This window comes from Rhipicephalus sanguineus, chromosome 10 (genome assembly GCF_013339695.2).
Source record: "Rhipicephalus sanguineus isolate Rsan-2018 chromosome 10, BIME_Rsan_1.4, whole genome shotgun sequence".
Classification (NCBI taxonomy): Eukaryota; Metazoa; Arthropoda; class Arachnida; order Ixodida; family Ixodidae; genus Rhipicephalus; species Rhipicephalus sanguineus.
This window is the reverse complement of record NC_051185.1, coordinates 50545508-50558976: the sequence shown is the minus strand read 5'-3', so window position 1 is coordinate 50558976 and position 13469 is coordinate 50545508. Positions and strand designations below refer to the sequence as shown.

Genomic DNA, 13469 nt, shown 5'->3' with positions numbered 1-13469 from the left:
CACTACATAACATCAATATAGTGTTTTTTTCCGAAGCAATGTCGAGCGTGGGCGTGGCTCTGTGGTGGAACACCTGCTTGCCGCACGAACGTCCTTGTTTCGATTGGCACTCGACCCGAAGATTTTTTAATTATTTCTTTATTTGCATCTGCCTCGAATTTTCGCTCACGTACAACGCTGATTTTTCGCTCACAACCAACGACGCCGACGCCGACAACGACGCCGGAATTTCTTCCAAACCAGCTCTTTAACGCTACCACGTTAAAAGGCAAGTTACAAATACAGTGCATTGTATTTGGCTCACGTAATGAATGAAGAATGCTTGAACATGCCACGTTTAGGAGTGTCTTAATTGGTAAGAACTCTTTTATTTGGCAATGAGAAAGAAAGAAAGAAAGAAAGAAAGAAAGAAAGAAAGAAAGAAAGAAAGAAAGAAAGAAAGAAAGAAAGAAAGAAAGAAAGAAAGAAAGAAAGAAAGAAAGAAAGAAAGAAAGAAAGAAAGAAAGAAAGAAAGAAAGAAAGAAAGAAAGAAAGAAAGAAAGAACACAGAATCATGCAAAGGAATTTTATCTCACAAAATTCCTTGCTATAATGCAAGAAAAGCCCGCATATAGACGCGAATAAAACTTCTACCAGGCGGGACTGAAGCCAGACCTACTTATATCTGACAGCTCTCGAATGACGGACAAGTTGCCTCATCCCTGCTGCAGTTCCTGCACAAAGTACAGCTAGAATCCTTTATTTAACCCGCTTTCTTTTCATTTTCTTTTTGCACACAAGTCCTCCGGAATGAAAATATATCATTACAACAAAAAGAACGCGAATGGCCTGCTATTAATTGCGCTAAGTGACGGACAAAAAATCGGACAATGGACGAATCAGTCCTCAAGCGAGAAACTGCAATTCAAGAGCTGAAAGTACACATGACTTTTCTTGGGTCTAATTGCCTCATACCGCGAGAAGCAGGTAGCTTGAGCAAACAGACCCAGGATGGAGATCCAGCCTTCTTTCTTTTGCGTATTTTCTTCTTTTAGGCTGCGTTTTTGATACCGTGCTTTTTGATACTGTGTGTCATCAACTACGTCCTTTTTTAACTGGACGCTTAGTACACCCGTTTTGGTATAAACTGTATTACGGATGGGTTCCGGTGCCGCCATATTGGGCTGTTAGCCTTGCTGTTTTTGATCTTGAACAACTGAACGAACAGTGAGCGCTTCGGTAAGCGCATGCTCATGAAAACAGTTGAAATGGTGCATTCTATAAGTTTCATGACCTTATTAATCACGTTGCTCTATACAAAGAAAAGAGAACATTTGTTTAACAGTTCAAGGTTGCGGCGGCCGCGCGTCTTACGTGAAATCGTGTATAGCGGGATCAGAAACGGATTTTTATTCAGCACAAGACATGTATGTGATTACAAAAAACACACTTTTGGGACCCAGCTAATTTGTTAAAGGGTCCCTACCGAAGTTATCAGTTGAAAAAAAAACACATCTATAGCAGCTGTTAATACAGACATTGTAATAAGGTCAAACAAAAGTGTGTGAAATAAGTAAAACAAACAAATACAGTACAAAAGAAAATGTCACACAAGTTACAAATTTTTCCAGCGATACTTAATACTAAAGCTTGTCTTAGGAGGAAAAAAAATGGAGACTGTGAGCAAGGATGAATAGCCATTTTCATCTATCTATCTATCTATCTATCTATCTATCTATCTATCTATCTATCTATCTATCTATCTATCTATCTATCTATCTATCTATCTATCTATCTATCTATCTATCTATCTATCTATCTATCTATCTATCTATCTATCTATCTATCTATCTATTTTTTCAGCAGCTGCATTCGGAACGTTTCTCGATGTGCAGCCTTCGTTGCCTTGAGACTCCATATATTCCGGGAATTTCTAGACACCGCTGCTCCTTTGCTTTAACTCTCCTCCTCTCCCTCTGCTGCGGTAATCGCGTTCCGCGCGACAGAAAACACGCGCCACTTCCCGCCGGCCTCCAGTTGCAGCGCCCATCGGCTCAGATAACAGAGCGGCTCCACCCCCCCTCCCCCCTCCGCTGACAGGATTGCACACAGACCCGCTTTAAGCAGGATCAACAAGACGACGGGCTTCGGGTCCGACTGTTGCCTTCGCGCTAGAAAGACAGTTGGGGGCGCGACAGATTGCTGCACCCCCGCGCACCACACAAGACCACGTGACTCAACCAAGGACCCCCCCCCCCTTTTCACGATACACACACACACACACTGGCCGTTCGTCTTGTTCGGTGCAGTGCATAGAAAAAGTGCCGCGCCCTGAAAGAGTGCACTTCTTTACCCTCTGCGCTGGCTGGCGCGTTTATAGAGAATATGATAAAACCATCGTGATCGTCGTCGAGACTCGTCGATCCTGTCTGTCTTGGATGACCGCATCCCACGCCTGCACACTTGGCCCGCGTAGTATCTACCACTTTAACGCGATCATTGTGAGCCCTCTAACCCATGCAGGGGCGTAGCCAAGGGGGGGTGTTGGGGGGGTTCAACCCTCCCCCCCCCCCCCCCGAAATGTTTCAATTTTGCTTGGGTATATATACACGCTCACATACAAACGCACGTACGAACACACATAATGTATGGTTGAACCCCGCCCCCCCCCCCTCGAAAAAGATTTCTGGCTACGCCCCTGAGCCCATGCGACTTTTGCGAACTTCATTCTACACAGGCCCCCTTCCTGTTGCTTCCACTATGGACTCCGTTTTGTTTTTAATTCATTTGCCCCTTTGGTCAAATTACTCACCTTCTCATGTGTTAACGATAAATGTGGCGTAGTTTGCTGCATCTTTGCACTGTTTACTTCGTTTGCATCGAGAACAATGTTCTTTCATTGGCTAAGCAACGAGTGAAACTCCGAAACTCGTTCCTCGTGCGCTTCGTACCACAGCATCGCGTGCGAAGCTCGCGCATCGCTGATTATTTCTGACAAGAGACGAGAAAACGAACGAGAAAGTGAGCAAAGAAAAGTTAAACTTTAATCGCGACACTTCCACCTCCCTCCCGGGCCTTTTACGCTTAATCTCACGTTCGTTCTCGCAGAGCGAGAAAAACAAGACAAGAAATGCCGTCCCACAGATAGATGCAGCAAAGGCGGTTGAAAGATGCCCTCTGTGATAAGGTTAAAATGGTCACGTGCCTAGAAAACGCCCTCTGAGAGTAAGCGGCCACACGAGCTTCAAACAGCATCGGGGCTACTGCTTGCAACAGTCCAAGCGCTGCTCGTGTTGCCTGCACCGAAGCGTCGCAAAGACGCTGGGATCCGCTGTCATTCGAGACGTCGCACGCTTGAGTAACGTGAAGTCGCTGCTGCTGCTGCTGTTTCGGAGCTCTCGAGTCACGTGGATCGAGACAACGATGACGTCACGTTCCTGACAAGACTCCAAGGGGAGAGTGAGATCGGAACGCGCCAAGTGGCCCGGTGTCCGTACGCGCTTGCGTCAACTTGAAAGTCGTCGACTGTGAAACTGGATCCATATCGAAACTTTGCTTCGGGCTGCAGAAGAGGCGACTCTCGTCTCGGGAAGAGCATCATGGCCGACATCAGGCGTGGTGTGTGTGTTTTGGTAAGTACTGCGCCGGAAATTCGTCCCATTTATTTGATGACGCTGTTGCCATTTACGCATGAACGCCTGTAAGTAAGACTGACAGTCGGGAGAGTTGGTACGGATATATTATTAAGAAAACGGCGCTCTTAATAATGATGCAAACGAAGGCTTCGTATGGTAAAGGTGTTCTCGTTTTTTTGTTTTTCTTTTGTGGCGCCACTTTCTTAATGATGAATGCGTGTATTTCGGGTGATCTTTCGCGGATAATTCTTGTGCAATACTCACGGGTTTAAACGCGGCATCGTTTATAACGACTGCTATGTCGGCTGCATTATAACGACTGCTATGACAATTTGGTCGTGAAAACCGCGTCATGTCGCTGCAAGTCTGGCCGCTAAAGGCATGCATGATGCGAAAGGCATGAGTCTAGCGCTAATGTCGGCTCTGATGCAAGTGTCCCGAGTCAAAATTACGCGAATATGGCACGAACTGTCGACGCTGGAAGTACGTTCATTACGTAGCCCAAAATTGTCGCGCTTCAGTCCGTGAGTACTACGCGTCGACAAACTATAGGCTCGATGCGAGATGAGGCTGAGTAGTTTCGCGCTGGCGTGTCGCTTCGTTTGTCATTTACAGATGTTTCGTGTCGCTGTTAGGAACGAATCTTCATTTTCTTCGGTTCGCAAGTGCTTTTAGAGGCCGTTATTTTGCTGAGTTAGACATATACGCTCAGGCGCAGTAGCGCATTTCCAAGACTAACTGCCAAACGCACAGGATGCTGGCGCCTCTCAGATTCAGCGCGTTCTTTATTTACGGGGGGAGAGGCGCTGTTAAGATGGCTCTCTTCATAAACTTTCTGACAGGCAGATACATTTCTTTCCTTTGACTAACCGACTCATTAGGTATGATATAGCGTTAAAATTTGTTTATAACAGATGGTTTCGTGTTCTTTTTTTCCTTCCGTTTTACTGTCTTGCTATATCTTGCAACGTGCACATTATTCTGTGTCTTTTCTAGAAGACATGTGGTCGCTTTGACCTGCAAACAGACTGCACGGAGAGCTAAAAAAAAAAAAAAACGCGCCGTACAATACAGCAAGGAATATTGTACAGCCAGTTTCATTCAATTATAATGACAAAGCTCGCTCGACCAGTGACCATATGCCCAGCAACGATTGCTGACACTTATTGCCTATTCGACTGTTTCTTTCCGAGCAAATCTACTGAGCTATTTTTCATAGCACTCGTTTGTACGTTAGCCGAGCCGCGTGCCAAACGCCGGTTTTCATCAAAGGTCTCACCTTTCTCATGCAAATACGCTATTCGAGACCAGGTTAAAATGAATGAGAAGATCTGAGTCTACTGATAACTTAGACAGGTGTTGAACTTGCCTTAAGCTCAACTCACCAATTAACGTGAGCATTTAGGCGAATTGGTAATTCATCGTCAAGGAAATTTCAACAGCACAGAAAAAGCACGAACGGACGGAAAGGGAGCTGACACGGGCAAATGCTGACTTCCAACTGAAATCACCACATTGAAATCGAAAGAAAAATATGCAAGGAAGGCCAGACGAAAAGGTTCATAACAGCATATACACCTGCTATTGCGTGACTGTCTCGTATTAAGGACATAATCGCAGCTTATCGTTTTCACCGCGGCGTTTGCGTACCGTTATGTTCCCGGCGTATAACTAAATTTCAACACCTCGATGTTTCGACCGCTTACGAAGGCTTCGCGTGCCTCTTGCGCGAGAGTATCAGCGAGTATTGTCGGCGTAAGCTATTCTTTTCTAGCGTGCGCAGGAACCAATATCCACGTTTTCACCAAGCAAAATCGCGTTCTATAAGGGTAGCAACTTTCCGTTAAAGCCAGTTTTCATCATTATCTTCATTAAAAGTCACTCGGTTTACTCCCCACTCCTAATTGATTGACGTAAAGCACAGCAACAAAACATTACGTGAGAGGATACGGGCAAAAAAAAAAAAAAAAACAAGTTAGGTCATTGCTCCGCCTGGATAAAGAGATTCTGATTAAACGTTTCAGACAGTTGTAGTTTCTGCGACCTGACCAATCGTGCATTAGATTGGAAGCGCCACGCGTTAACGGTGCCGAGAGAGATTCTGCGTTCGCCGTGGGTCTCGTGTTTTCAGCATGCACCTGTCGCCGGGTGTATACATCGATCCCGGCCGCGGCGGTCGCATTTGGATGGAGACGAAATGCTCGAGGCCCGTGCACGCGCTGTGCGATGTCAGTGGACGTTAATGAACAACAGATGGTCGGAATTTCCGGAGCCATCCACTACGACGTGCCTCATAATCATATCATGGTTCGGGCACGCAAAAGCCCAAATGCTAAAATTAAGGTGTCTGAACGATTTGTTTTAACAGCGAAGCTATTAAAGCTCGATGTCAAATGGATGACCACAAAAAACTATGATCATCATCACGGATGTGCCACGTAAACTGGGTTCATCCCACTAGTCACCGCTGGTCCACTAAAAATGAGGAAAGAAAGGGAAGACAGACAGAAATAGAGAGAAAGACAGAGAATTAAAGATAGAGAGAGAAAGAGCTAAAGAGAGATAGAGAAAGGAAGCAAGTAGCCGGCGTTAGCCAGAAGATTTGAGGACCGACCCCCTTCGCTTGCTCAAGCTTTGCGCGACGTAGTGCAAACTTCCCGCAATTTTTTTTTCTTGTAATGATGACTCGGATGGATAAATATATTGAAATATCAGCTTCAGAGACGTTGTTTCACCGATGGATGGGCTAAAACGCTAATACGTTAGTTGAGTTGTGTAGATGGTGGAATAAAAATGCCGACTGACGTTAAAAAAGCGGATCAAAAATAAATTTTTGATACGGGGCAGGTATTAACACCGACTAGTGAAAGTGAAATGTTGACAGACCAATGAAGTGTTCACACAACTTGATTTGTTCCACGTTCTGTTTTTTCAGCTCTGCTTTCTCGTCGCCTCTACAGTGACTGCATATGCTCGGCGTGCTCAAGTAAGTGATCAACCCGAATATTCACCCATTTCAGAATCGAAAAAGAAACAAACACACCTGAAAGCCTGTTTGTCAAACATGCTTCATTCATAATTTTAACGCGATAGCCTTAAAGGGCTCGTTTCGCAGAAATTCCGGTGTCAGTGACGGCGGCGGCGTCATTTGCTGTGAGCGAAAACTTAGCGTTGTCTGTGAGCGAAAATTTGAGGTAGATGCAATTAAGTATAGGAGCGGGAGGGTGTCCGTACTTTGGCTTTCATTGCTGCATGGTTTAGGCCTCCACCGGGAAGCGAAGGTACGCTAACAACAATTGGGAAGGCGATACTAACACGGCCCGAGATTCCGCTATCGCGTGCTACTGTTGTTGCCGCCGCCTCCGAGAGAGAGACGGGCACGTGGCGTATGAGAGGAGCTGTTGAAGAGAGCGGAAACCTATACTCTTGCTATAGGTGTGTCGTGTGTGTGTGTGTGTGTGTGTGTGTGTGTGTGTGTGTGTGTGTGTGTGTGTGTGTGTGTGTGTGTGTGTGTTTGTGTGTGTGTGTGTGTGCGTACGTGCGCGCACGCGCGGGGGGACATTAGTGTTCGTGATAACGAGGCTCAACTGTAAATATGATAACGGTATTTGCTTCTTTATGTGTTTTTTCTTCTTTCCTTGTATTCTTTTCGCACCGCTTACGCAGCTCTACATTGCAATATCTGTGGCCCGATATGGCTGATCGCGGACCGCTGTGTCGATCCCTTTTATTCTTGCACAGCACTATCTGTTTGGCGCGCATCACGTAACTATTGCCGTGGTTCATCACCGCGCCATCAGACGACGTGAGCGTCGCGTTGCCGCACCCGGATTCGTTTCCCGATATTTCGGCGAAGAGTAACCTTACGCCGACTTGAAATGTGGCCTCCGGCAGCGGCGCGCTGCCGGAGCTGATCGCGGAGGCCACGGTTGAACAAATAGAGTTGCCTACAATATTTACTAGAGGGAACTGTGGCTCTGCGATCGTTCAGCCATCATGGTAATGATGGGTAGTACATGAATTTGTCTAGTCTTCGTGTTTGTGGCTTTGAACGTGCTTGTGAGCTTGCTTACTGCTGTGTTTTGGCTTTTCTTTCGGATAAAAGAATGGCTTGTTGCGAACTTCGTGAGCTGGTTTGAAATGAACTTAAAAGGGGTCAAGGTGGTGAAGTGGGACTGTTGAACCTGTTTGATAATTACCTCATTCAAAAACTCAAAACGCCACACACAGCTGAAAGAACGAAGCTTAGGCAAATTCATCTACTGTACCCACCATAACCACGCTGGCTGAAGCGCCACGCTCCTATAGACACTAGCGCCAGATTTCCATATAGTGTAATTTTATTAAACTCTATAGTGTAATTTTACGAAACTGGCGAATACGTTTTACTTCGGTGCACGCGCATCACTTAATCTCTACGAAAAAACATTTTTTTTCTACTCTTCTTTGCGAATGAGAGAATGGAGCTACCTTTTCGCAAAAGCCATGCGTCATTCTCGAAAGGCGATAAATATCTCTAATTGGTTCCTTCGCTTCTCATTTTCTTGTCGCACTCAAACGAGGCGCCTCTTTTTAACGCAATCTTTCAGTCTAATCAATTGGCTCCTCTTGCCTTATAAACCTCCTCTGAATATACAAGGAACGAGCGCGTTATTCTGTCCTGGCGTTTCTCGTCTTTCCGGCACAATTCGTGTCGCCAGCACTCTGTTCACGTGACGTCACGAGGAAACAAACTCTCTATTGGTCTATGTACGGGGGGATATCAGTTGTGAATTGTCTCCTACGCGGCTTTGCCATGCAGTCGTGGCACGCCCGTTCTGCCCTGTCTCGCATGAGTATCGAGCGCGATCAACTAAAATCCCTTTGTTTTGCACGTTTTCGACTGTGCAAGCGGAGATAACAGCGTTCATCCGAAAAGCGCAAAATCCTGATAGGCTCAACGCTTAGTGCTGACATTTCCTGCGTTTTCTATGAAGAAATAAGTGGCGAAAATGAGATAGCGTCTTGTAGACAGGGTCGTCAAGGCGAGAAAACAACTCTCCCGTCTTTGAACTCGGAGTGGTTAAGGGTCCCTTTAAAGGGTCGGACTGGTGTATAACGAAATACGCAGTAACGAGGTGTGCTTCAGTTAGAAACGAAGATGAAGTTATCGTCGAGGTTATAGACTGTCTTCACGCGCAGCAGTATTTGGCGTGTCGATAACGCATTACCATATCCTTTCTGATTCTTCTGCATCTCCTATTTTTTTTCTTCCACCGGACCAGTACATTGAAGTTTCCGTGCTACTATATCTCGATATCTGACAAAAATAATACGAAGAAGAAAGTTCGATGAGGCCGTTCGAGCGAAGAATAGCCCTGGAGAGAATGAATTTATGCGCGAACTGAAACCAGAGGGAAAATATGCCAATTAGCGCACCGCACCATAAAGTGACCACCGCGCTCCCCGGGGAGCAGTGGGGATTACGGCGCCGGCCTCGTAAACCGATTGCCTAGTAGAGGCCGCTCAATATGATGAAGACGCTATCGCTCAGCGAAGACTGAGGGGGGCGCCGAGGATTATTAAGGGACTGCATTATGTATTGGAGAGAAAGGAATTTATTAAAAAAAATGAATGTCTTCAGCTCCGCGATATCTGCCAAAGAGCGAGTTTCAAAATGGTATAGGAAAGGAAGGCTTCTTCTGTAGCAGGCTCGAAGACGTTTTGCAAACAAAAAAGACGAGTGAATAGTTAAACGGGAACGAAAGACGGGAATAAGAATATCGTGGGTGCGATGGGAAGTCGTTAGGAGAGAGCTGTTAATCTAAGACGTCTTTAATTAATAACGCTCCTCCCGATGCATCGACGTCAATGCCCTACCCACCCCGCCTCCTCTCGCGCAGAAAACACCCGCTTCGCCCGGCCGCACTTCTCTTGTCCATCCGCGGCCACTGTTCACTCTGATCGCGGGCCTAAGCTTCGAAAGTTAATTATGTGCACCATGATTATAGTAATGTTCCACGACATGCGTCCGACTAAGTCGCATTGCCCTTGTTGTTCCATTTGATACGATTTTAAATATTTAAGTTCTAAAGTGCGAGATAAGTTTGTGCATAGAAAGCAAAACATTTTCAAGCACTCTGGCGGGTTGATTCAAGTTTGCTGCTCAAAATCTGAAGTCATGCGCCGAATTCGGCAGATGAAGTGGATTCGCCATCTGAATGAATCGTTGTAATCGATAAAAAAACGACAATGTGGTATCGAATTGTGTTGTGTGGTTGTAAATGGCTGTTTGTGACAAGCTAATACTTGTAGGTATTAATAATATTATTTGAGGTCTAACGTCCCAAAAACCATGATATGATTATAAGAGACGCCGTAGTGGAGAGCTCCGGAAATTTCGACCACCTGGGGTTCTTTAACGTGCACCTAAATCTAAGTACACGGGCCACAAACATTTTCGCCTAAACCGAAAATGCAGCCGCCGCGGCCGGGATTCGATCCCGCGACCTTCGGGTCAGCAGTCGAGCGCCATAACCACTAGACCACCGTGGCGGGGCGTACTTGTAGGTACTGGTAAATGAATAACTCAGATTTTCATCTTTCTAAAAAACGTTTTGTATTGATTTCTAATTGATTTCACTATTCTGTCACTAAGTACTTAAGTACGGAAATGTATCAAACACATTTCTGTTAAGTGTGTATGCTTTTTTGTAGAACGCTGCCTGTTTAGCGTCGATTATATACATGTTTACTTGCCATAGTGCTGACACCACTCCGAAATTTTTCTACGGGGCTGTGAACTCGCCGAGTTGTTTTAAAAACGTTTTAGGGGCGTAGCTCCTCTTAGTCTAACATTGTCACGTCTCCGTTGTCCGGCGTATCTCCCGGCAGTCGGCAGTAAACGGCAGTATCTGTCCGGTGGTGGTGTGCGGCGTGACCACCCTTACTGCGCATGTGCATACCCTCTCCACACACCTCCTCTCCACTCCCCCTCACCATTCCCCCTCTCCCCTTCCCCTCTCCACTTCCCCTCCCCCTTTTTGCTTTTTGTTTTTTGCCAGAGTTCTTCTTCCTGTTTCTTGACAGGATGAAAACTTGAAGTGATTAGTAAGTCATTGAAACGTAGTAAACGGGAAAGAGTGCCAGTAAAATTGTCTAACCGACGAACAGTCGAACACTGTGTTCAGTGAAGCTTATTAAGTGAGTATTATTTTCATAAATTATTCTGTATTCTAACTGCAAGTGGCCAAAAATATACAACAGCTGTTTTCTTCTGAGGAAGGAACAGGAGAGAAAGGAAAGGCAGGGATGTTAACCAGTCTAGAGGGACCGGTATGCTACCCTGCACTGGGGGAAGGGATGGGGAGGATATAAAGAGAGAGAGAGAGAAGGAGAGCACGCACGCACAAACAGTCACACACATCTCACAGTCATGATCAACGCCGTTAGTCTATAACCGCCGGTGCAAGTCTGATGCTTTCAAGAAGTTGAGCACTGCCTTCGTCGCAGTCACCCGCGATGACCTCTCAGGATGACATTCCAGAATGATTTCTGCCGTCATCGGTCTGGGATCTATGCGAGCAAGAGCGACTGCGATGGATTTCCTCTGCGCATTGTAGCGAGGACAGTCGCAGAAGATGTGCTGTAGTGTCTCCTCGCTACCACAGTTGTCACAATACGGGTTGTCAGCAATTTCGGTTCGAAAGGAGAATGACCTTGTGAAAGCCACTCTTAGCCATAAACGGCAAAGAAGAGTATCATCATTTTGGCGTAGTCCCGTAGATGTCTGAAGCCGTAAAGTGGTCGGGCAGTGGCGGTGGTGGTTGTGAAGTCTGCTTGTTGTGTTACAAGTGCAGGAAGTCATTTCTTGTGCGGCCACTCGAAGTTAGCTAGCAGCATCGGTCCTTGATAGAGGTATTGCCTCGAGCCTGTCACCTTGAAGGGCTGATCGATCAGCATTGTCAGCGTGTTCATTGCCTATCAGGCCGCAGTGACTTGGCAGCCGCTGAAATGTCACGTGGTGCCCTTTCTCTAACGAAGTATGTAGGAGATACCTAACCTCGATGACCAGCTGCTCGTATGGTCCGTTTCGCAGGGCTGATAGCAAAGATTGCAGGGCTGCCTTCGAATCGCAGAAGATTGACCATCCTTGAGGCTGTGCGCGGTTGACTACAGCGCGAAGAGCGGCAAGTGCAGCGCGAAGAGCGGCAAGTTCTGCTGCCGTCGATGTCGTTGGGTGGTCTGTCTTGAAACTGATGGTAATAGCTTTGGCGACGATCTTCACACACAAATGGCTGTCTAGGCAGACAAAGCGATTGGCATGAGACGTTTATGCTGGGCAGCCTCAATTTCCACAGCGGTATGCGAAGCGCGCGCCAAACCGGACTACCTCGCGTATGTAGGAGTGCATGGGCACAAGCTCCGTCCCCGTAGCTTTCCCTTCACTGCAAAGTTGTCCGTGAGCGTAGAAAATAATGTCGTTGTTGTGCGGGCCCTGGTGTAGTTCTAAAGCCCGCACTAAATCCTGTGCTCATGCTGTTCTTGTGTAGGCCTTGGTGTAGTTCTATATAGTGCACTTAATGCATCTCCACTACCGCTTTTGATGCATCGCCACTACCGCTCCCATTTTAATGCTTTCGCCATAAAATGTCAGAAGGACAGGCCATCATATATTAACACAACACAAGAAATATGGAAGGGCAACGATGGTACGGTCACACAATCTGTGTAGAGAGGGGAGATAAGGACCCGTGCAATGTATAAGCTCTACTATACCATATACTTCACCACACATGGAACCCTCATCACCACAATTACGACCGGATCCTATAACAAGTCATGACAAGCTGCTGATGCTCACTGATCACGGTGATGATGCCCTTGTTCAAGAACTGTCAAGGACGGCTTGCACACATGCACACGGGTTCGTGAAACGTGCGTGCGTTCTCGGGACACGTATAAGCACTACATATCAGCTTACCGCTTCTGGTGTTGGTAATACCCACGTTGCCGTTGGCAGCGTTACCCAACCGTAAACAACTGGTTATATTACACATATGCGGCTCTTCAACATACATATGTGTGCGTATAAAATTTATACAAATCTTTAGCGTCATTTTGTAACGTGTCGCTCAGTAAAAAAAGTTACGCCACAGTCACCTACCCGCCGCATGCTTCGCATAACATCGACTCCAACGGTACGTGGGATCTGCCGAATTTTTTTATTAGAAGTTCATATTTATACCAATGACACTATTAGAAATTATTATTATTATTATTATTATTATTATTATTATTATTATTATTATTATTATTATTATTATTATTATTATTATTATTATTATTATTATTATTATTATTATTATAAACAAGACTAAAACAAAGTTCCTAACCCGAAGGAAACAGAAAGCGATGCAGACTTCCTTTAAGCGTGAGACAGCTGGCTGAGAAATGGGTGCTCGATGCAGCATATGCGTGGACTTGTAAGGCCACCGAGAGACGATGCGAAACGAAGAAAAACGACGCTGCGAAACGAGCGACACAAGCTGTTCCGGGAACGGGCTGCAGTGATTAGTAATCGATGCCGTATTCTCCTCGTCGTCTCTCTCGACCGAAGAAAGGGCGATATAATAGCCGGCGCAAAAATAAAAATAAAGATAGCGACAAAGGTAAGAAAGCGAACGGACGTCCGTCCGTATATGTTACGCTTGCGACGACTGCGCCGTGGACACCATCTCCCGGCCCCGTCGCAAATGGAAACTCGACGACAGCATTAGCGGGGCCCTCTTTCGGTACTCCTCTTCGGTACAGCAGGCCCCTTCACAGATATGTGTAACGTTGATTGCTTGTTTCTGAGCGCACGCCTGTGTTTCG

The 13469-nt window shown here is 46.1% G+C and overlaps 1 protein-coding gene across 2 annotated transcripts in view; it reads left to right on the top strand.

The window, feature by feature from the left end:
- Positions 1-3250: 3250 nt before the first annotated feature.
- LOC119371849 (uncharacterized) overlaps positions 3251-13469 on the top strand; it is a 51320-nt gene continuing 41101 nt past the window's right edge. The window contains exons 1-2 of one of the 2 annotated variants that reach the window (XM_037642315.2): positions 3251-3611; positions 6550-6600. In XM_037642315.2, coding sequence (XP_037498243.1) covers positions 3579-3611; positions 6550-6600 — 84 coding nt within the window. In that variant the 5' untranslated portion in view covers positions 3251-3578. The remainder of the gene's footprint in view (positions 3612-6549; positions 6601-13469) is intronic. The other variant, XM_049419569.1, reaches the window with a different exon arrangement.